Source organism: Diabrotica virgifera, chromosome 9 (assembly GCF_917563875.1).
Source record: "Diabrotica virgifera virgifera chromosome 9, PGI_DIABVI_V3a".
NCBI lineage: Eukaryota > Metazoa > Arthropoda > Insecta > Coleoptera > Chrysomelidae > Diabrotica > Diabrotica virgifera.
Genome location: NC_065451.1, coordinates 1,384,292 through 1,410,123, shown reverse-complemented (window position 1 = coordinate 1,410,123; position 25,832 = coordinate 1,384,292). Strand labels below are relative to the sequence as shown.

Genomic DNA, 25,832 nt, shown 5'->3' with positions numbered 1-25,832 from the left:
CAACGTCGACGTCGCGGTTTACCTGAAAAACCCAACCGCCGCGGTTCAAGTTAACATAGAAACAAATGCAACCGCTCATCATCGTACATAATATACCAGCGTTTAAACAGGTTAATCGCGACATTTACGTTGGCAAACCGCCCTACCTAAACAAGGCCTTAAACCTATGACTTGCATGCCTCATTGCTTGACTTTACGTTTACTTCTGATGACATATTTATAGTAATATGCATTCCCCAAAATTTTCAAATTTAGATAAGTTAACAGTCACGAGTCACGACATATTAATAATTAATTATATATGAATATAATATATAGGGTGTCCCAAAAGTAGCGGAACGGTCGAATATTTTGCGAAATAAACATCGGATTGAAAAACTGAAAAATACGTATTCAATAATTTTCAAAAATCTATCCAGTGACACCAAACACCAACCCCCACTACACCCGCTGGAGGTGGGGTGGGGGGTAACTTTAAAATCTCAAATGGAAACCCCCAGTTTTTCTTGCAGATTTGGATTCGTTACGTAAAAGTAAGTAACTTACGTTACATATTAGTATGTACATAAAATTGTTGGCAAAAAAATAAATTCTTGGGTTTTTCGCCTGTATAAATGGTTCCTATTATCGGATATCAACTAAAACAATCAGGTTCTTTGTCGAGCACTTTTGCAAAATTAAAATATAAATTTCGTATTTTAAAGATTATATATATTCTGACTAAACAAAAAGATAATCCTAAACGCGGCCCTGTTGAGGCCTACACGTGGTAATGTTTACACCGCCCTGCATCGCTTATTGAATTATACTTTAGCTACGTAAATCTCAAAATAGCAGTGGAAGATCAAGTGAATAGAGCAAACAGAGCCGCAGGTTGCCTGAATAAATCAATATGGAGAAATAGAAAAAAAAATGAACGATAGAATTTACAAAACAGCCATCAGACCAATAATGATATACTCGGCAAAAACACGACCTGACACAGACAAGACAAAAAGACTGCTAGCAACAGAAAAGATAAAAACCCTTCGAAAAATCGATGGTAAGACACTATGGGATAGAGCTACAGTCCCTGGCCATATTATTATGACCACCTATGAATTTTTATAAAAATAAACTATTTCACAAGTACATTTTGTTTAAAAATGATTTTTAAATTTAATTTTGTTATGTAACGTTAATAATATACATTAACTATAATATATTTAATAATAAATAGCAGTAAAATATTTGAAAATGTTACATATTTATATATTTTTTAATATTTTGTTGAATTATTGACCTTAATCCTATAGAAAATTTTTGGGAGCTTTTAAAATGAGAAATTTCCAGTGAAAAGGTCACCAACAAATTTGTTTTGACTAAAGAACTAATAATCATTGGAACCACAATGACAAATTGAAGCAAAGTGAATTTAACTGCATTCAAAGTATGCCAAGACGGGTACTAGCGGTAATCATAGCATAGTTAAAGGGGGCTCAACAAAATATGAAAAAACTATAAATATGTAATATTTTTAAATGTTTTATTGCTGTTTAATATTAAATATATTATATATAACAATAAAACATGTAAAAATAGCCCATATTTATATATTTTTTAATATTTTGTTGAGCCCCCTTTAACTTTGATTATTGTTAGTACCGGTCTGACATATTTCGAATGCAGTTAAATTCACTTTGCTTCAATTTGTCATTGTGTTTTCAATGATATATTAATTCTTCAATCAAAACAATTTTGTTTTGTGACCTTTTCATTGGAAATTTCTGGTTTTAAAAGGTCTCAAATATGTTTTATGTGATTAAGGTGAGCAATTCAACAAAATATTCTAAAATATATAAATATGTAATATTTTCAAATATTCTATTGCTGATAATTATTAAATATATTATAGTTAATGTACAACATTAACATTACGTAACAATATTAAATTTAAAAATAATTAAAAAAATAAAAATAAAAATGTGTACCATTTTTATTCAGTTGCAATGCGAAGGCAAAACAATCTTATTTTTCACTTGGAATACGGAGCGCATTACAGCACTCTGAATCGTCGATTTTCGACTCTTGTTGGAGGCCTCTCCGAGGATATAATTTTTAAACAAAATGTATTTAGGGGAATAGTTGATTTTTATAAAAATTCATAGGTGGTCATAATAATATGGCCAGGGACTGTAGAAATACAGATATACGACGGAGATGCAAGGCGGAGAACATTAATACCTGGGTAAAAAACAGAAGAGTAGAATGGAATGACCACATAAGCCGAATGACAACAAATAGGGTAGTCAGGACAGCGAGAGACGGTTCCCCAATACGAAGACGATCAGGGGAAGACCACGAAAACGATGGAACGACACTTACTAGAGACACATTGAAAAAACAGACAGAGTCATGTCTATACAAAAAGAAGAAGAAGAAACAAAACTATTAAACAAATAAATAAAATATTATAACTGTTTAAAACTTACCGGAACTTTTGACCAAGCCTCCTTCGATGTACTTGAGGTAGTTTAAAAAATCACAGACTGCAATTATCTATATTAACAGAAAAAAAAAACAGAGTTGATAACCTTTGTTGTTAAATATAAATTAATATCAAGAGATTAAGTGTGCCTTACCCTATTCCGACAAATTTGCGATATGTTGTACCAGTCGTCGGTTTCTCCAATACTCATTCGATAAAAACATAACCTTGGGACTTCCAGCAAGGCACATTTTCTGAAAATATAGAAATGGTAATTCGTTTAGTTTGTGTTTGTACGAGTTATATCAATAAAAATAAAATAACGATTACTGCCTTGAGAAAATTACGATGAATTGTTGTGTTGGTGGTGAGAATTTATTGAAAGCACAGAAACTTTTCTTTTTCATTTATTAGAACTACATACATATACAGAAACGCAAAACGGGGTGAAACGACGACAAAATCTTGCCAGTCAATGAGAGTAAGAATAGGATATTACCTCCGAATTTTATCCTACTGCATGGATTTTAATAAAATTTTGGGAATAGCCTCTACTTATTTCCTAATTCAAAATCTACCCTATACCGATGTACGCTTCTATCTTGGAGGTGGTTCTTACCCCTTCTCGGGGCGGAAAATTTTTTGGTCAAAATAACCACGAAAGTGGCTAGAGAACCTAATTCTAAGCAAAAACTGTTCTATAATTTTTTTTTAAACTCAATACATTTTGAGTTGTTCGTGGTTGAAAATTTGCCATTTTCATTGAAAAATGTCACCTTTTCGGACGGTTTTTTGCGAATACCTTAGAAACTATGCAGCTAACGAAAAAAACTATATAAAACGTTTTTGTAGCTTATGATCAAACAGATTCGTTTTTCATAAATCTAGTTATAATACAAAAAGAGATAGGGGTAGGACGTAGGTGAAAAGAGATTTTTTTTGTGCATGCTCCAATCGTTGTGTTCAACTTAAAATAACAGAGAATTGGTCGATTTTAGATGTATAATGCTACAAAAAAATTTTGTAGTGCTTGAAAAGACCTTTAAAAGATATGGTGCAAAAAAATTGATGACTAATTTATTTTAAGATAAAATGCGAAGTATATTTAACACCTCATCCACCAGATTTAAATACATCATTTTACTTCTACAATACCTTTCATCATAGTGTTATTTCTATGTTCAAAAAATTGGACGGGTTTAAAATGCAAAGTTTTTGAAAAAAAAAAAGATCAAATTATAGAAAGCATTTTTAAATTTCCTTATTTTCCATGTAACTCGAAAATGATAAAGAGATGCAGTAATGAAAGAAAAAACAAAATTTTTACCTGAAAAAAACCCTACATTTTTGTGCTGTATCTTTTTTCGTATCTCTTATCATTTTCGAGTAACATGGAGGAAAAGGAAGATTTTTAAGAAAATTTGAAAATGCGCTCTATAATTTGGTCTTTTTTTTTTCAAAAACCATTTATTTTAAACTCGTCCAACTTTTTTAACATAGAAATAAAACTTCAATAAAAGGTATTGTAGAAGGAAAACAATGCATTTCAATTCTGGTGGATGAGGGGTTAAAATATGCTTCTCATTTGTAGCATTATATCCCTAAAATCGACAATTTCTCTGTTATTTTAAGAGGCTACAGTAGCGATCAACAGGTAGCAACAAACGCGTTCCAAGATTGCGGCTCTAATTTTGAATATTTTGTCGAGATATTTGGCACACATATTCGTAATATAATAAAAAATGGCGGTACAGAGCCCAATTTCAGAAATATGTTAGTACGTGGAAATTACTCTATAACTAAATAAAATATTGAAAAAAGGAGCCTGTACCGCCATTAAGAAGAAAAAAAAACTTTCTTCAAATAAACTTTTTTTATCCAATGCCTAGATTTTGTGTAATCTTGGAACTACTAAATTTTTTTATTTCTAACAAGAAATCGAACATTTTGACAAACCTGCTTCAAATTTTCTCTAATCTGTTCTGTCATCTTTATCGATATCTGTTCAGTGCAGTAGTGCGTTAATTTAAGAATTTGTTTTTGTTGTTTCATAGGAAAGTAGGGTTTATTGATAGTTAATTTATTATATATTTGTTGTTGTATAAGTTGTTGGCCTCTTTGAAAGAATAGATTGTTGTTAATTGTGAGATTTAGTTATATGTAGGTAGGTAAGTATATTTTACGCAAAAATATTTCGAATTCTAATGCGAGTATACAAAGTTTTAGGAGGATTTTTTATTCTAAAAATATTATCAATAGTTTAACAAAATGGAAAAAGTAAATCAAACGAAAAATAAAGTGAAACCTTCCAAGAAAAAGTCCATTAAAAATTGTGCCAAAATTATGCGAAAATCGAAATTTGTTTCGCTTCACAACAAAAAATGATTATTTATTATTGTTTTATTATTAGATATTTCATGCAAATACCTTTCTAAATACCTATTTTAATAAAATAATAAAATTTTCACCCATTTTGGTTTATTTTTATAAATATCTATTTATTAATAATAAAATCGTTTTGTATTACTTCCATTTAGCGCGACTATGGTATTGTTAAAATATTAATCTTAGATAATGTCAAAGATTACCACTGTTGCCAAAGTTTATGATACTATCTTCCGAAGTTATATTTTGTTGCTATCTGTTGATCGCTACTGTTTACTCTTAAGTTGAATAAACCGATTTGAGCATGCACCAAAAAGAAAAATCTTTTTCCACCTACCATATCTCTTTTTGTATTATAACTAGAAGATTCATGATGAAACGGATCTCTTTGATTTTTCATAAGCTACGAAAACCTTTTATAGTTTTTTTCGTTAGATGCATAATTTTTAAGGTATTTACAAAAAAACGTCCGAAAAGGTGTCATTTTTCAATGAAAATGGCAAATTTTCAACCACGAATAACGCAAAAAGTATTTAAAAAAAAATATAAAACAATTTTTGCTTATAATTAGGTTCCCTAGCCACTTCCGTGGTTATTTTGGCCAAAAAATTTTCCATCCCGGAAAAGAGGTGAGAACCACCCCCAATATAAAAGCGCACATCGGCATAGGGCATAAGAATATAGGGTAGATTTTGTTTCTTGAGCTATTCCCTATTTACAGTGAAAATATCAAGAACAGAGCAAATATGTAACAGAATTGAAGTAGAACGTCCAATAAAAAAAATGGAAAAGAGAGCCCTGCAGTGATACGGGCATGTAAAAAGATGCCAGAGCACAGATGGCCGAAAAGAATATTGGACTGGGACCCTCCGGGAACAAGATGGAGAGGAAGACCTGCTATGAGATGAAAAACTTACATAGAAAATGCTATGATAGATAGAGACCTCAGAATAGAGTGCTGTCGAGGACGAAAACCTCTAACTCATAATAGGAAAAAGCCGAAGAAGAGATAATTATTTACTAAAGTCGATAAAACCAAAAATTAACAAGTTTTATAAATATCAGTGAAATGAACTAAGAAATCACGTCATCAATATCTAGTTTTCTCATATGAGTAATCCAAAGATGATACATGCACCGCTAAACTTAAAATATCGATGCAATTTCTTGGGAATGTCAAACAAAATACTTACTTCGGAAACATGGCTTTGGTTTTGTCGCCCACGGCCTCGATGAGAATGGTACCAGATTCTACAGCATGCACGACACGATGAGATAGTTCTTTATTGTTGAAGTTTAAACATAAACCGATGTCTTCCTCGTAAATTCGCTGAATGAACGGGTCACGTTTCTCCAGAACTGGTTTCTGTCGCCATAAGAGGAATTCTTTGTGAATCACTGGGTCGACCTAAGACATGGATTACGTAAACGTCACTAAAATTGCATTAAAAGTAACAGTAAATTATGTAGTAATGTAGTAATCCACAATGAAATTAAATCCCTGTAGATGACTGTTTACCATAAAGCAAAAAAATTACTAAAATCCTTTATAAAAGGTTTATTTTATTAAAATCCCTTAAAGGGCTACATCACCGAATGTTTTCGGAATAACAAGTCCATCATCAGTGCTTTTTATAGGTTAAAGAACATGCATGAGCCACCAATATATATGTGAGTGAAAACGCTGTAAATATGAAAATGTTTTAAAGGCGTCCTGAAAGGACATGGTACATGAAGAACTTCTTTCATGAACCCTACTTAAGTATTACTGTAACCTCATAATTTTCTGACTTATAGTGTTGCAAAAAAAAATGAATTTGGGATAAACAAATTAAATAACTTTTAAACTATTTGACCAATTGATTTGAAATTTAAAATATAATTTAAGCACAAGAAGTCTCAGCATTTCGTGTAATAAGAAGGTTTTAGCTTAATTTTTAAATAAGGTATGAACATTTATAAAATCTCAAAATGTATGACTTATTTTGCAATTTTCTAAGCAATAAATAAGGATAGACACATTCAGCGAACGCCATATTGAAGTTTTTTATACGATTTATGAGTTTCTTATTCTCAAATTTGTTTAGAATGCTTCACTTTTTAGTAATAGACGAAAAAAGCGAAAATTTACCGTTTTTTGATCTTCATTTGTTTATAGCTATGTATATCATCAAAATCGGTTGCAGGAAACATATAAGTTATTATTATAAATGTCCATATTATTCAAAAAAATTGGTTTCGGCCTGGAGAAGGTTGTGTCACCAACAGGATATTTTGTTCCTTATTTTCTGTACAATGACAGAAGCAACACAAAAAAGAATCCAAGCATTAGAACTCTGGTGCTACCGAAAATGCTCAGAATATCGTACATGAGCCACACGACAAATGCGGAAGTCCTGCGTAGGATAAACAAGGAAAGAGAGCTTATGCTTATGATGATAAAAGAACGGAAAACACAATATTTTGGTCACATCGTAAAAAATCAAAAGTATGAACTGCTCCACATATAATCGAAGGAAAAATCAATAGCAAAAGAGGACCAGGAAAAGACGCAACTCTTGGCTTAAAAACCTACGACATTGGACGAATATGACCTCCATAGAACTATTCAGGGTGACTACAAATAAGGTTAAATGGGCAAATGTAATGGCCAACGTCCTTAAGAGCACGGCAACGTAAGAAGAAGATATCTACAAACTGCGATGATCTACAACACCAGCTTGAGGAAGAGAAAGAGAGAGGAATACATAAATAAAAACATGACGTACTACGTATGTGATTATGCGAAAAATAAGAGAACAAAGAAGTACAGCTCCATAATATCAAAGTACTGAATTATTTAGTTATTAAATCACTTGCATTATTCGACTTGACATTGAGAATACCATTCCATGAAGCTAATTTACATATTTTTTAAATCGATACAAAAAAATGTGACGATTCTAAATAGATAGACGATTCTCTCAGTTGGTTTCCTGGAATTTGTACGTATAATTTAATTTGTTTATTAATGATATTATCGTTCTTCACGATTTATGGAAATGTTTTTCAATGTACAGAGTTAATTGCAAAAGCAAGCATCTGACAGATTGAAAATTATAAGGTTTCAGTATACTCACAATCAGAATAGAACTATATTTCAGTTTTCGATAAAAACGTGACATCATAAAAAGAGGCGCAAACAAGAAAAATGCTCGTCTTCTTCTTCTTCTTCTTTTATATAGGCAATACTGTCTATTTTCCTTTAACGATGCCTTTTATTCTGCTCCTAAATTAGAGGATATTAGAGGTATTAGAGGATATGTTAATTCCACTCTTCTTTTCTGTTTTTTACCCAGGTATTTATATTGTCTACCCTACATATGCATATTTCCTTATCCTGTCCTGCAGTCCTTTTCCAGCAATCTTTCTTAAGATTTTCATTTCGTTGGTCTCCAGATGTCTTTATGTTTTGCTTGTGTTTGGTCTTGTTTCGGCCGTGTAAGTCATAACATAATATTCCACTTTGTTTCCACCTTTAGGTGTTCGTTTTTCCACATTTTGTCGTTTAGTCATGCGGCCGTTCTACTGGCTTTAATTATTTGGTCTCTTCTCTTCTTCGATATTGTTGTCGGCTGATACATTCATTCACAGGTATTTGAAAGTCATTACTTGTTGTATAATTTGATTGTCTAACTCCAATTAGCATCTTATTGGTTCTTTGGCTATTGTGACCAATGCTTTGATCTACGGCAAATGCTTTGGTCTCGTTTACAAAACATGTTTATAACATTAATGTCGTAATATATCGTACTATCAAAATATCAGCTCAAACAAGTTTAGTAATTGCCAAAGAACCAATAAGATGCAAATTGGAGTTAGACAATCAAATAATTATACAACAAGTAATGATTTTCAAATCCCTGGGAATTAATCTATCAGCCGACAACAATATTGAAGAAGAGGTAAGAGACCAAATAATTAAAGCCAGTAGAACGACCGGATGCCTAAACGATACAATTTGGAAAAACAAACACCTAAGAGTGGAAACAAAGGACCGAATATAATATAAGTCAGTTATTAGGCCAGTTATGACTTACACGGCCGAAACAAGACCAGATACAAGCAAAACACGAAGACATCTGGAGATCAACGAAATGAAGATCTTAAGAAGGATTGCTGGAAAAAGACTACATGACAGGGTAAGAAGTGAGGAAATCAGGCGCATATGTAGGGTAGATAATATAAATACCTGGGTAACGAACAGAAAAGTGGAATCAACACACAAGCAGGATTCTGAATCAAGGAGAGTAAGAATAGCCAGGGACAAGTCACCGTTAGGCAGAAATAGGATGCTCAAGAAAAAGATGGAATGGTAATTTAAGGACAGAATTAAAGTCACAAAGTTGAAGAAAAACAGGCAGTACTGCCTATGTATATAAAAGAAAAAGGATATATCGTACTAAAACCTCAAACTACTGTAAATATACGAAAAACGTAGATTTGCAATTTTTTATAGTAAAATTAGCTCAATTAATTTAAATATCGTATCAAAAAATCCAGTGTTGTAAAAATAAAAAAATAAAGAACTTTCTTACCTCCAAGCCGTCTTTGCTTTCAATTTCCGAAGTAATATGTACCACTTCCTTCACTGGAGAATCCGGAGGAGAGTTTTCTCTGCCGTATTTAAGATTAAAGTGTGATGGGGATCTACGATGCTTTTTGAACAATACCACACCTGAAACGAAGAAAATAAATCATTTATCGTCAATATTTTTGAATTTATTCAAAGAGGTGTCAGACACTACCACCGAAACTTTAAAATTGCCCTAGAACGTACTTTAAAACAGTTCATTGGGACCATAAAGGGATAAGTGTCGACGAGAATAAACTTCACCACCTGAGTTATGCTGATGACATGACATAGTTTTGATAAAAGACGTTAGAAGATATTAGAAAAACTAGAAAGAGCCTGCAGGGACATCGTTTTAAAAATAAATATCCCAAAAAAATACATGCCCAACCTTGTGCCCAGTAACATATTAAAAATTCAGAAAGACGAAGTAGACCTTGTTGATAAATACATATACCTGCCTTAAATGACAACCAAACAGGTGATGTATCAAGAACAATAGCACATGGATGGGCAGCATATGGGCACTCTCAAAAACGTATTTAAAGACTATTTCTATCAATGCGTTCTTCCAGTAATGACTTATGGTGCGGAAACACTATCCCTAACAAAAAACATTGCTTCAAAACTAAGAATAACACAAACAAGGATGGAGCTTTCAATGACAGGAGTCATATTGTGGAGATAGCTTACAGATTGAAATGGAGATGGGCTGGTCACGTGGTAAGGATGAAGGGTGGAAGATGGGCACGCAAGTTAACTGAATGGAGATCAAGAACAGATAAACGAAACATCGGAAGATTAGCTATACGATGGCAAGATGACCTGCGAAAGATGACGAAAAATTGGATCCATACTGAATAACACCATGAACTCTCCTTGGTATATCCTCAACAAAGACCTACATTTGGAACTCTGTATAGTTACGATTAAAGAAGAAATTCTGAGTACTTTTCAAATAAGCCCTGTATTGTTCGTTTTAAGCTGTCTCCTATATTTATCAAACATTGTTTTAAAGTTAGCAACTTGCGATACATAAATAAACTGCGTTAAGCGTTTCGGTCACGCCTGATGATCAATATTCAAAACAACCCCTAAACTAGAGCAAACATGCAAACTTTTCCCTAGAAATTTTGATGGTTCTTTCCGTGAACTAAATAAATCGCTCGTTTTGTAGAATTGTCGTCACCAAGTCGATAATGTCCATCCTTCATACCACTTCATACGATTATTCAGTTAATTTATTATTTATGTATAAAGCGGAATCGTTTTGAAATTAAAGAGAAAAGAGTTTTTTTATTTTTATATACATTTATATAATAATTCTTCGAAGAGTTATTTACACAAGCACTTAAAAACTGTAGGTATTACAGAAGGGACCAAGATAAATGGTGAAAATATAAATATAACATTTGTTATGCCGACGATACAGTCATTATCACTGAAAGTGAGAAAGACCTGCAGACGCTACTAAACCCAATTTATGATACTGGGGAACAGTTTGGTTTAACAATAAACATAAAGAAAACAAAAACCATGGTGATCAGCAAGAGGGGTAAAGTCATAACAGGGATCCAGATAAATAATGAAGATATCCAAAAAGTGGACAACATGAAATAATTAGGAGTGTGGATTACGGGGTCAACTATTTTCAATGGGAAATAAGCCACCATTTTACCAAAAAAACTAATTTTATTAACGTTTCGACGCCCGAGTCATAAACGTTAATAAAACCTTTTTTTTGGTAAAATTGTGGTTTATTTCCCATTGAAAATAGTTGATTATAAAAATGCCACAAGGAAATAGCTTCAGAACAACATGGATTACGGAAGATCTAAATCCAAAATAAGAAATTCGATCAAGAGCAGCCTTGTTGAAAATAAGGAAATTTCTGAGTAACCAAAGACTCAATCTGCAAATCCGATATCGGATGGTAAAATGTTATATCTATTCTATTCTTCTTTATGGTGTCGAACCTTGGACTGTTAATGTTGACTTAATGAGAAAGCTAGAAGCTTTTGAGATGTGGCTTTTCAGAAGAACTTTGAAGAACTGTTGCACGGAATGGGAAGAGACAGAGAACTTTTGACCACCATTAGAAGGAGAAAGACACTATATTTGGGGCACATACTTAGTAATGGTAAGTACGAGTTGTTGCAGCTGATTATGAAGGGTAATATCGAAGGAAAAAGGGATCCTGGTAGAAGACAAATATCCTGGCTGAAAAATATTCGCCACTGGACCGGGTTGAACACACAGACGCTTTCGAGAAAAGCAGAAGATAGAGACGAATTTGCAATGGTTAGAGCCAACCTTCCTTAGTGGAATCGGCATTAGAAGAAGAAGAATCTACAAATTGCTAAGTATTTAAAGTATTTTTGGCGTTTTAATTTCAATTCTAGTTTTCTTTCCTTTCCTAATATGTTATATAGTCGATTCACTAATCGTCTTATTAGTTTTCATGTTATTTTTAGATTTTCTTTTGCTTCTTATTCTTCCTCAGCTTTTACCTTTTCCTTAATCTTCTTTGCCACTCATTTCTGCCTATCGTATCTTCTTCACCTAAATCTTTATCTCTCATAATCTTTGAAACACAGTGCTTCCATTTTCTTCTCGGTTTTCTTTTACCTCTCTTTCTCTCTTCAAAAACCCTTTAACAATAGAGAAATATTTTTAATCTTCTTCTTTTAGTGCCGACTCAACTAATGAATGTTGGCTATAACCATTACAAATTCGTCTTTATCTTCTGCTTTTCTTAAAAGCGTCTGTGTGTTTAACCCGGTCCAGTCGCGAATGTTTTTCAGCCAGGATATTTGTAATCTACCAGGACCCCTTTTTCCTTCGATTTTACCCTTCATAATAAACTGCAACATCTCGTACTTATCATTTCTAAGTATCTGCCCTAAATATGCTGTCTATCGCCTTTTAATGGTGGTCAAAAGTTCTCTGTCTCTTCTCATTCTGTGCAACACCATTTCGTCCGTAAAAACCACATCTCAAAAGCTTCCAGCTTTCTCATAAGTCAACATTAACAGTCCAGACTTCGACACCATAAAGAAGAATAGAGTGGTTATAGAGTGGAGTCTGTGGTTATCAGAAATTTCCTCATCAAAAAGGCTGCTCTTAATTGCTCTATTCTTGATCAAATTTCTGATTTCGGATTTAGATCTTCCGTAATCCGGACTCCTAAGTATTTCATTTTGTCCACTTGTTCAATATCTTCATTTTGGATCTGGATTCTTGTAATGACTTTAATATAATGTTTTAAGAGATAGTTTAAATGAATTAAGAGAACAATTTAAGACTTACCAAGGTGTGGGGTTTTCACTACAAAAATTTATAAATTTAGGTCACCAGCCATTTCGACGATAAACTGAGAAATGTCTGAAATCATGGGTGTTTGACAATATATAGGTTAAGATACTAATTGAAAAGCCTTCCAAAGGGTTACCTTCTCAAGAAAAGGATTATAGCTCGAGGTAATTACCCACACGTATTTAATTATAGAGGGGAGATTGATCGAGTGTAAGTATACCATTCTTCCCACTAGACTAAACAATAAAATTCAAGGGCTAGCACAGATGTGTACAGTTCGGATCAAAATGTTAAATTTAAGAAAAATGAACATGCCACGACTGAACTGAATAGTTTTTCTTGTAGAGACAATTTCCAATTTAGAACAGGTCTCAGAGAAACATTTTATTAGATTCTAACTCACCTGGTTCGTCTTTGCCGTTGCCTATTTGAGGATGAAGGTGTGGATTTGGAGAGCTGGGAGTCGAAGTGAGAACTAGAGTTTTTAAGGCAGCTACTTCGGCAGTCAGAACGTCGACCTTCATCTGACTTTCCCTTAACGCCTTTTCTGCAGCTGCTTGTTTTTCGTTTGCTTCTCGAACCATCGTGTGCGCTTCCTGCAACAAGAATAATCAATTAGCCTTTATTTGTCCACTGCTGAACGTAGGCCTCCCGTAAAATGTTCCTCCTATCTCTGTCTTAAGTGAGGAAAATATAGTTAGAAACAAATATAAAACAGTGTTAATCAAGATATTGTCGTTGACCGATTATTATATCTAGATCTAGTATAAAAATATTGTTCTCTGATCTTTAACTGTCAAACAAACGCTATGTGTCAATCGACTCTGGTATTTTATTATCATATACCACTTGACTAACCTGGATACAGTTGTAAGAAATCTACAGACGGCACTGGATATGATAGAAGAATGTAAGTATCTGATGGAAAAATAGCAATAAATAAAAAGTAAAAAAATTCAAGCGATTATCTTCAAAAAGAGAAAAGATAACCCAGAAGAATAGCAAGCAGTGCAAGACAGGCCCATCGAATGGCAAAACCAAGTAAATACCTAGGAGTGACAATAGAACAAAGTCTAACATTCACACCACAGAGAACTTGCAGGAAAAAGAGGCAAATTAGCTATGAAAACAAAATTAAGACTAAACAGAGTCATACTACCAATTATTACATAATATGTACCAAAGATAGAATAAATCAGAGAATTCGAATTATTTACTTTGCACAAAGAATTTGATTTTAAGTTTTTTTGCACCAAGAATTTTAAGATAAACATTACGAAAGTATTTTTAATTTTCAATTTTCATACAAAAAAGCGATGTTTGCACAATCCTCTGATTTCTATTTCTGATTCTGTTTACGTAATTTTCGCTGGGTTGAGGTCATGTAAAGTCAAGATTAAGAACAACTTTGATAATAGAGAATAATAAAATTTTGTAACATATGATGAGTCGCGATGCCAAATTTTATTAACATTGGCAAACTATACATAGTACGCAATAACAAGTATTATAATAAGCTCGTTTTATTATGTGTTAATATTTTTTACGCGGATTCTGTATTTGTGAATAAGGAGTAGGTATTATGGAACTGATAATAGTGATAATAGAAATACTTCAGAAGTAGAATAGACAACTATCTTACATGTCGTATTCTATAATTGGTTAATCCACTATGCGTCTTTTTATAAATATATTGTTGTGATCTTATTTATTTATATGTGATGATATTCTTATATGTAATTTAATTTAATTAATGCATTAATGATAATCTAATTAATCAACCAGATCACATACCAATATGTTTTCAATCTCAGGGCGAATTATAAAATTACTTACTTACTTTCGTGACTTCTAAGTATTTCTCAGTGGTTCCTAATCGGGATAGGAAAAAAATAAAATAATACACACATATGGATTACAATTATAAATCAAAATTTTGTTTATTTTATATAAATGGCAATTACTGCTTAATATTTGTTAGATCTTATATTTATTTAATACAAAAATTTAAAAATGGGAATCTTATTTCCTTTTGGTTTCCAATTTAAAACTTTTATTAATAATGAAACTATTAGGATTTATTAGCAACAAATTGATTTAAGTTTGATGAAAATCTTCTGATATTAGCGATTATGTTCTTCAATTTTTAATGTGGTATTTAATACAAAAACCCATACATTCATGTCTTGACAAATGAGACTGACCTTTATCTGGTGAACTGCGAATGTCCTCACACAAAACCCGTTTCCTCCTACCCTTGGTTGCGATGAAAAACTCGTCCTGGCCTCCAGTAATGTTCTCCTTTGAAAACTACCTCGTATCGCTCTCGTTCCTGCTTTTCTCGTGATGTCGTGTTCTACCTTTTTCGAACCACTTCAATCAGCCACCGGGATACTCTTTGCTCAAGGAGATTCTTTTCTCTCGACTCGGCCTACCTCTCGTTCCGATGGGTACTCAACACTCACGGACCTATACCGGCGTTTTCACTCTTCGTACACTACCGTCCACCACTGGACTTAACCTCTCCACTGCTCAAAACATCTCTCATCCTCATTCATTTCCCTACTTTCTCAATATCCCCTCCAGATTCAAAAATCAACATTCCACCACAAATTTTAATTCGCCGTATTCCTCAATACCAACTTTTAATCTTTCTAAATATGTTTAATGGATTTCAAGAATAAATAATAATTTCCCAATTTAAACTTACTTTCTACTTTTTACAAAACTTAATGACCTATTATCTATTTCACTGAGTCTTATTTAGCGTAGGCTAATGATCGAATCTTCCGCGAAACACTATAATGGTCCGCGTCACTCAACTTGTTTATCTTAGGCGCATTGTTACCGAGTTTCGTACACTTCTTCGAATCACTTTCTTAAAAACTAAATATAATAATTTGTTGTATACAGGTTGTTCTAAATTTACATGCCCGTGGTTGAGAAAATTGAAGATCTTTTATATTAATTTGAATTTTGCTTATAATTATAAAATTTTAATTCTCATATCAAATAGAAATATAACAATATGTATATAAAAAAAAAATTATTATTATATAATGTGCCACATTTATATTAAGAAATATATGAGAAGAAATCCACAATCCTTGATTTGTACTCTATTTACATTCATTTCTTTCAACGGTTAAATTTGGAAAATTTACTACTGATTTGGTACTCTACTCTTAGTTCTTTAATTGCTCTGAATATTATTTCTCTTATACTTACAAAGTCGTAGGCTGCCTTGTAGTCTATAAAGTATCTATGCCATATTCCAGTGTTTTATTAATTGGTTTCAGGTCTGCAATCTGATCAATTGTCATTTACTACCTCTGAAACCAGCCCGGTATTTCCCTATTATTCGTTCTGCATATTGTGCCATATGGTGACATAGTATAGTGAAGAAGAATATTTTATACGCTGCATTTAGGGTCGATTTCTAATACCTGCGTTAATCTATGGCTCAGTTGACCGAGGTTCACCGGTGAACTTCGGTTTTGTTTGGAATGCATTTCTCATTGTTAGTGCACGTTCTACAGCTTTCGAGAAATGCCAATAGATGGCAAAAGGTAAAAAACTATCGCCATTTTGTACGACCTTTTTAATAATATGGTGGCTTATTTCCCATTATAAATAGTTAAAATTGTAAAAATGCCACAAGAAAATAGCTTCAGAACAACTTTTTTATGCTGTTTTTGAATAAAGTTACATTTAAGTATAGGTATTTATAGCCAAATAGTCATTTTAATAATTATAAATAAATGTAATAAAAACAAAAATAATGTTATCGTTTTTCGTTAGGCTTAATATAATAAGATAAGTTATATTTATATTATGACAGTGTTTCGTGTTAATACAACGCATGCGTAATCCATGAAATCATCTGAACTGGGTTCAGAAATCTTTGAACGGCCGAATTCCAGTGTTCAGGTTGAACGTAGTTTAAACTGCAATCGGTTGAACGTGAATTGAGAAAGACGATTTTGACTTTAAACTGACGTTCACTAAAGTTCAGGTTATACTGTAGTTGAATTCGATAGGAGAAATTTACCCTTAGAAGCGTAATTCCTCTGTGGTGAGAGCTCTCAAACATATCTCCTTTTTGTGTATGCCGCAAAGTATTCCCATAGATAGATAGAAGTATTAGATAGATATAGAAGTAGATAGAAGTATTCCAACATTCCAATCACTGGCTTTGAAAGTCAGAAGAGATGGACAACTTACGGAGTGAAGTTCCATTAAGCAGTATGTTGTTTAATTTAATCATAGATGAAATCATCAAAAGCTTTAACAAAGAACGAGAATACAAATAAAGACCAAAGAATGAAGATAGTTTACAACGACTCTTGAACTGTTAAAGATATACATCTTGTAGATGCCAGATAATCTTCACCTGAAACTGAAGCCATTTGTATTGGAGGGACAAAGCAGTCCATTACATTAGACTACGGGGTAGAGATTAAACACTGTGATGAATACAACTACCTGGGCATGAAGACATCTCACGATGGAACACTCGATGCTGCGACAGAAACATACAGGGTGAGGGTAGAAAAGCCATATCGATGATGAACGGCATTCTGTGGGACCAAACAATATCTAAAGTGAACAAACAGTTCATATACAAAACCATACTTAAAAGTATAATCACATATTATGAGAGTGAAGTTTGGCCAATGAAACAAAGAACAAAGAAAATGTTACTAGGAATATAGATGGACTTCTGGGGAAGAACAGCAGGCAAATCAAGTAGAGATCGGATACCAAATGAGAGAATACGAGAAATGATGTGAATTACGCATACAATAATTGATGGCATAAAAACAAAACAACTAATATGGTACGGCCATGTACAGAGAATGCCAAACGATAGTATCCCTAAACAGATTTTGACGTGGACACCAAAAGGGAGAAGGAAAAAAGAAAAAAGGAAGGCCGAGAAGAAGCTGGAGGGAGGGAATTGAAAAAGAACTAGAGGACAGAGAAATCCGGAAAGAAATGTTATTGATAACTAACGTTTATTATTTATGTAATAATTTAACTACAAATAAATGAAATATTGCGAATTTTGATCGATAATATAAAAAAATGAATCTCATCGACGCTGTGGAATGCACTCTGGTTGTAGCCACGAAGAAGCATTACCAGATTCCTAAAGCGCATTCAGTCGAAACCATTTCCTCATTTTCTCCGGTACTTACACCGATTCAAGATCTGAACTTGAATAATCGACGGATCTACATCTTTAGATTAACCTCTACGGATCCCATTAGTTCATTCCATTATGACCCGATCGAAAAACGGTGTAATCGTCGTGTTTCTGTGAGAAGGTGTGTGAGAGGAATGTGGTAATAGGCATGCATGTCAAGGATGCGAGTTCTAGTGTGCAGGACTCCATGTCAAATTGAAGCCATTCATCATATTCACGGCTTCACGAACAACAGGTTAAATCGTTTCTTATACTACACATTAAATATTTTTTTTCACGGTAATGATACGTTATTTGAGTGGATTTTTCTTGGAATTGGAATGAACCAACGCTGATGATATACAGACGACAAATTAATAAGTAACGTGAACTGAAGCGAAGGAATACTTATGTATTTCTGGAAAATATAGGTTACTACACTAGCGTAGTAAAATTGTATAAAAAAGTGGCAAGAAACCAGATCGGAGATAGATCTTTAAAATTATATGGTCGCCAAAAAGAAAGCGAAAGTAGCAGTAGCAAAAGCTAAAGCAGAAGCGTATTCAAACTTATACGATCAACTTGATACCAGGGAAGGCGAAACAAAGATATATAAAATAGCCAAACAGAGAGCAAAGAAAGCAAGAAATTTTACTAAAAAGGGGTAGTTCCCTGGATTGGCTGTATACCTTATAGTTAAACAAACTGGAACATGAAGTAAAAACATGAACATGAAGTGGAAATTCACTGATGATGGACCGATAGGTTTGAAAACGTTCTGATGAACTCATTTTATTGAATCCATTGGGATTCTAAAAAAAATTTTTAGTAAATATACCTTTTACATAGAAGTGGTTTTTACTTCATGTTCCAGTTTGTTCAAAAAATTTTAATCAGATTAGATGTATCCGAGATGAAAATAACAAAATATTAATTCACGAAAAGGATGTCAAAAAGAGATGGAGAAAGTATTTTGACAGTTTATTAAATGAAGAATTTGAGAGACAGCCTGTGGAGTTAACGGAGACAGTAACAGCAATGGTTACCAGAATAACAAACGAGGAAGTGGCTCAAGCGCTTCAAAAAATAAATAAAGGAAAAGTAGTCGGACCAGATGATATTCCTGGGGAAGTATGGAGAGCATTGGGAGAGACAGGAATAAGTTGGCTAGCAGGTCTATTAATAGAATTATGGAAGTTGGACAAATGCCAGACGAATGGAGAAGCAGTATATTAGTACCTGTCTACAAAAACAAGGGAGAGATACAACAATGTACAAACTACAGGGCTATAAAACTACTTAGCCACACCATGAAAATATGGGAGAGAGTAATTGATAGACGGATACGTGAAGAAACAGAAATATCCGATAATCAATTTAGCTTTATGCAGGGCAGATCAACAACAGATGCAATTTTTATTGTAGGGCAACTGATAGAAAAATACAGGAATAAAGAGACCAACGCTCATATGGTATTCATTGATCTTGAGAAAGCATATGATAGAGTTCCTTGAGAGATTCTGTGGTGGGCACTCAATAAGAAAGGAGTCCCTGCCGAATATGTAAAGATTGTGAGAGATATGTATGAGGGAGTAACGACTAGTGTAAGGACAAGTGTGGGAGATACTGATAAGTTTCAGGTGAAAGTAGGATTGCACCAAGACTCGGTGCTTAGTCCTTATTTATTCTCATTAGTTTTGGACCAGATAACAGCGAAACTACGGGGTAGTATTCCATGGTGCCTAATGTATGCTGATGATGTAGTGTTAATAGGAAATAGTGAAAGAGACTTAGAACAAAAACTGGAACAGTGGAGACAAACTCTGGAGGATAAAGGTTTAAAACTTAGTAGGACAAAAACAGAGTATTTGGAATGTTCACTTAAAGATGGAGTTACTGGAGAACATAATAAGTTGTCCTGCGTCTTTGACTTTTGTTTTATTTCTTACCCAATTGTTTTGCTTTTTGTCTGTCAATTTTACTCCTAACATTGCTCTATCCATGGCTCTTTGTGTCTTCATTATTTTATCCATGTTTGCCTTGGTCCATGTCCATGTTTGGCATGCGTATGTGAGAATTGGGAGTATGCACTGGTCAAACACTCTAGTTTTTAAGTATTGTTGTAATTTTTTATTATTTAGGACCCATTTTAATTTTCCAAATCCTGCCCAGTTTAATTATAGCCAGGCTAAAATGAGCTTCGCAGGTCTTAACGCTAGACAAACAGAAAATAGGTGGAATAGCACGATACAACAATGGAGACCATGAACAGGAAAGAGAGCAAGAGGACGACCCCAGATGAGATGGGGAGACGACATTAAAAAGATAGGAGGAACGCACTGGAAACAGAAAGCACTAAACAGAAGCGAATGGAGGAAACTGGGGGAAGCCTATGTTCAAAATTGGACGAATTAAAGGGCAAAAGAAGAATGTTATATTATGTTATATTTTTAACATTAATGTTCTATATATTTTTTGGGTTTTTTGACAAAAAATTATGTTTTTAGCTGCTTGTTTAGTCCAAAATAACATTTGTTCGCTAGCACTATCCTTAGTTTTACTTCTTCGGATGTGTTATTATCGCTTTTTATGAGAGAACCCAGCTTATTGTTTCAATTGATTTGTTTATATACATATTATATATATTTTTTTTGATACGCAATTATTTCTCATCATCTTTGTTGTGAAGTACTAATCATAACAATATAATTATCTTCCACTGATGATGGTTATCTATATATCTATTTTGATTTTATTCATAAGCCTGAACACTCTGTTAATAGCGTTTTATAATATTTAATGTAAATTTTATGTTCAAGTACTGATAAGATGGTCCGTGGATAAGTTGAGTTTCTTTTTAAAAATGAAACAAATTCTTGTTAAAAATGTAGAATTTTTTACTAAGGATTAGGCGCAAAATCTTGGCCGAATGCTATTTAAATGCATTCATTTTTTCGAATCCTGAGAAAACTAATAGATATTATTGAAAAATTTAAACGCAGAATGAAAGATTACATTATCACCGAGGGCCTAAAGTCTATTAAAATAAACAAAAATTTATTTTGAATGAAATATTTGAAATTTAACATCACACTAAATTTTCTCTTTTATTTTCACCCCTGTAACTTATTAAAATAAACATTATAGAAGTTTTCAGGGACTTTCGGCCCTCGGTAATAAATGCAATCTTTCATTCTGCGTTTAAATTTTTCAAAAATACCGACTTAGTTTTCTCAGGATTCGAAAAAAAATAATGCATTTCAATAGCATTGGACCAATATTTTGCGTCTATGCCCTTAATGTATATTACACTGAAAAAATTGAAAATCGCGTCACACTATAAAACCAAAATCGGAAAATGAACAAACAACACACTACATCACATCTACAGAATGTTTTCACTAATGATAATGATCAATTAAGTTATTTCCGGGTTGAATAATTTTGGTTTTTGAAAAACCATTATTTTGACGACGTTTCGTCAAAGTCACACTTGCCATTGTCAAGCCAAATTAGTTCTGTTTCTTCCTGATGGTCAATGAGAATTGTTCAGAACTGTTTTATTTCAGATTTTGTAGTGATAATGTTGTTGTTGATAACAGCCGCATGACACATGACACGCCGTAGTTTTCTCAAAAGCATAGAAACGGGAGATTCGTGGCCGTTGGGACCCACTTCTTTTTAATATTATGGCAGCCAACGTGTTCAGGCGGTTTACTGTAAAGAGACCGAACTCATTAGACCGAAAAGCACTTTACCGAAACCTCACTATACCGAACAGCAAAGACCGAAAAGCAGTTCTTTTTACTTGTTGCAGTAGAAGAGATAAGACTAATGTAATTACAACTAAATGTTATTTGGATGGTTATTATAAACAGTTAAAATGGTGTTAACGTCATTCTACCCTTAATTTATTTTTACCTTCACTAATTTGTTTAACGGATGAAAATTTTTTCATATCAGACTGTACAGAGTAACAATTTACACAGTCTATAATATAAAATAGTACAAAAAAAATATAATAAACAAAAAGACATATATACAAAATCTTACCATAATTTACTACAATCTTTTTTAATTTATGTACCATTTCGGTCTAATGCTGTTCGGTCTAGTGAGGTTTCGGTAAAGTGCTTTTCGGTCTAATGAGTTCGGTCTACTGCTTTCGGTCTAATGATTTCGGTCTAATTGTCGTGTACCGTTCAGGCAAATAGTAGCAATCTTTAAAATGTTTTAAACTTTAAAACAATTTTTACTTCCCTGCAATCCCTAAATAAATCAAATACCATTTTTCTATATTGATACAAAAGAAACTATTTCGCCAAGATTTCTAATATCAGTTTCCGTGACATACTTACGAAGTAGTGAAAATTATCACAAAATAAACATAAAAACGAAAAAACCTACTTATCAGTCATTCTGCCTTGTTTGTTTGTATACATTTAAGGAGTGTTTGTAAACCTAGTAGATTTTTAACAGCGATATCTTTCGCAATTTCCTTTTTGGTTAATATTGATCATGTTGGTGTGTATTTATCATAACTAAACTTTTCAATTGGTGGTCGCGAACTATACAACTTAAGAGGAAACAGTAGCAATCAACAGGTAGCAAAAACGCGTTCCAAGATTGCGGCTGTAATTTTGAATATTTTCTCGAGATATTTGGCACACGTATTCGTAATATAATAAAGAATGGCGGTACAGAGCCCAATTTGAAAAATATATTAATATGTGGAAATTACTCTGTAATTAAATACAATATTAAAAAAACGAGCCTGTACCGCCATTAAGAAGAACAAAAAAATACACTTTCTTCAAATAAACTTTTTATCCGATGCCTAGATTTTGTGTCATTTTGGAACTAGTACTAAAATTTTTTATTTCATTAGTAGTTCCAAAATGACACAAAATCTAGGCATCGGATAAAGAAGTTTATTTGAAGAAAGTGTATTTTTTGTTTTTCTTAATAGCGGTACAGGCTCGTCTTTTAATATTGTATTTAATTACAGAGTAATTTCCACATATTAATATATTTTCAAATTGGGCTCTGTACCGCCATTCTTTATTATATTACGAATACGTGTGCCAAATATCTGGAAAGAATATTCAAAATTACAGCCGCAATCTTGGAACGCGTTTTCGCTACCTGTTGATCGCTACTGCTTCCTCTTAAGGTATTTTAAGTTACTGAGAATGAATGACAGATCGAAAAACTAAAAAATATGTGCTCAATATTTTTTAAAAATCTAGCGAATGATACCAAACACGGCTTCCCACGGAGAGGGGTGGGGGGTAAATTAATTTAATATTTTAAATACGAATCCCGCGATATTTCGCGAAATGAACATTAAATCGAAAAACTGTAAAATACACATATTCAATATTTTTAAAAAATCTATCGAATGGCACCAAACACGACCCCCCACGGAGGTGAGGTGGGGGGGGGGGGGAATTACTTTAAAATCTTAAATAGGAGCCCCCATTTTTTATTGCAGATTTGGATTCCTTACGTAAAAATAAGTAACTTTTATTCGAAACATTTTTTCGAATTATGGATAGATGGCGTTATAATCGGAAAAAACGATTGTTGGAAATGGAAAATTAAATTAGAAAATGGCAAGCGCCCACTAAAATGGAAAACTGTACTTAACTTTTTTTAGTTTTAGGACATACTCTTCATAACCCAATAGGTCCCCATCACGCTCGAGTGACTGCACATTTAGCATACTTTTTTTTCCTTTGGAGTAGTATGACTACGGATAAAAAAGTATGCTAAATGTGCAGTCACTCGAGCGTGATGGGGACCTATAATTATAATAAAAAATTTGAACTTTTTTAAAAACATTTACATTGCAAATGTATTATGCAAAATCTATTGGGTCGATTTTAATGAAATTTTGTAGACCATTTAAGTAAGTTATAAGAATTTTCTAAGTGAATTACTAAGGTTCTAAGTGCCACCAAAGTGGTTAAGAAACATTGAATAACAACAGGCGTATTTTGCTCCCTTATTTTGTATTTATTGCTATATTGCGGAAAAGGTAATACCTTAAGACATTTTTGAAAAGGTATATCATACAAAACTGAATTATCTTTATTTTATTTCTCTACGACTTTGTTCCAAAACGAACCGTTTTAAAGTTATAAGCAAAGAAAGCAGAAAAAAATCGATGTTATTCGAAATTTTTAAATATTTTAATTTTTTTATTAATGTTCCGGGCATATTTGAGAAGGAGCATAAATGAATTATTATTACTGAAGGTGTCACCTAACTTTATCTGCAAAAATCCGAATGCCACCTCTCACATCCAAAAATACACGTTTTTTTACAGATTAGTCTTGGTCTATAATGATATTAAAATATATCCGAACTGAACTGTTTTTTTTTCAAAATTCATATAACTGTGGTAAAAATGGTCACCCTATATATATTATATTCCAAAGAAAAACAAATTCACGGTATTGCCGACAAGATATTTGCAAAACACCGCTATTACTTGACTTTTTCCTTTTTCCATTACGACGAGAAAGTAATAATGGCATACGTTTTGATTGTAAACATGTTCATTAAAAACTTTCGCCGTAGAGAACTCTTAATTAAAACTAAAATAATTATCTATTTATCGTCGTTACGCTTAATTTCGTTTTAAAGAAGATTGCTAGCTTTCTTGTTAATCAGATATTGACTTCTTGAAGGTGTGAAGAGCTCGAAGCGTTTCAAATAATATTTCAAAATTCCAAGAGACGAAAATCGATTACAAAAACTACATATACATAATTATATTAAGTAAGTAATGAAATGAGAGACGTTCTCACTATCATTTATTTACATAGGACGATCGGTTTCGCTGTCTACAGTTTGCACAGCATCATCAGGTCTACGGTAGAAGTAAATTACATGATGCCGGTATAAGGAATGATTTCAGTAGTGTACACTGTCTTACTCTTGCTCAATTATTGCTAAAAGGAGTTATGGTAGCTAGGATGGATATAGCTGCTTTAAATAGTATATTGACAGGATCTTGAGGGTAGGGGGTGTTAATTAATACCAAGATCCTGCCAACGTACTAGTTAAAGCCGCTATATCCATCCTAGCCACCATAACTCCTTTTAGCAATAATTGAGCAGGAGTATGACAGTATTTACCTACTACTGAAATCGTTCCTAATACCGACATCATGTAATTTACTTCTACCGTAGACCTGATGATGCTGTGCAAACTGTAGACAGCGAAACCGATCGTCCTATGTAAATAAATGATTGTGAGAAGGTCTGTTATTTCATTACTTACTTAGTATGGAGCCACACGTGCAACCCATTCAATTTTTTTATAATTGTATACAGGGTGTCCCAAAAGTAGTGGAACGGTCGAATATTTCGCGAACTAAACATCGGATCGAAAAACTGAAAAATACGTGTTCAATCATTTTCAAAAATCTATCCAATGACACCAAACACCAACCCCCACTACACCCCCTGGAGGTGGGGTGGAGTGTAACTTTAAAATCTCAAATGGAAACCCCTAGTTTTTCTTGCAGATTTTGATTCGTTACGTAAAAATAAGCAACTTTTATTCAAGACATTTTTTCGAACTGTGGATAGATGGCGCTATAATTGAGAAAAACGATTTATCCTGATACCATAGGTAAATTATAGAAACGGTCTAATATCTCGAGAAATACACTTCCAAATGAGAAACCAAAAAAAAAGGTTTTTAATACTTTTCGGAAACCTATCGAATAACACTAAACATGACCCTCCAACCCACCCCCTGGAGGTGGGGTGGGGGTAACTTTAAAATCTTTAATAGCAACCCCCACTTTTTATTACAGATTCGGATTCGTCATGAAAAATTAAGCAACATTT

General features: G+C 33.1%; 1 protein-coding gene across 2 annotated transcripts in view; it reads right to left on the bottom strand.

Moving 5' to 3' along the window:
* LOC114324912 (alkylated DNA repair protein alkB homolog 8) overlaps positions 1-25,832 on the bottom strand; it is a 102,257-nt gene that overhangs the window by 5,746 nt on the left and 70,679 nt on the right. For both annotated transcript variants that reach the window (XM_028272831.2, XM_028272830.2), the window contains exons 4-8: positions 13,183-13,375; positions 9,430-9,569; positions 6,046-6,260; positions 2,622-2,721; positions 2,472-2,538 (exon numbers count right to left, since the gene is read on the bottom strand). In XM_028272831.2, coding sequence (XP_028128632.1) covers positions 2,472-2,538; positions 2,622-2,721; positions 6,046-6,260; positions 9,430-9,569; positions 13,183-13,375 — 715 coding nt within the window. The remainder of the gene's footprint in view (positions 1-2,471; positions 2,539-2,621; positions 2,722-6,045; positions 6,261-9,429; positions 9,570-13,182; positions 13,376-25,832) is intronic.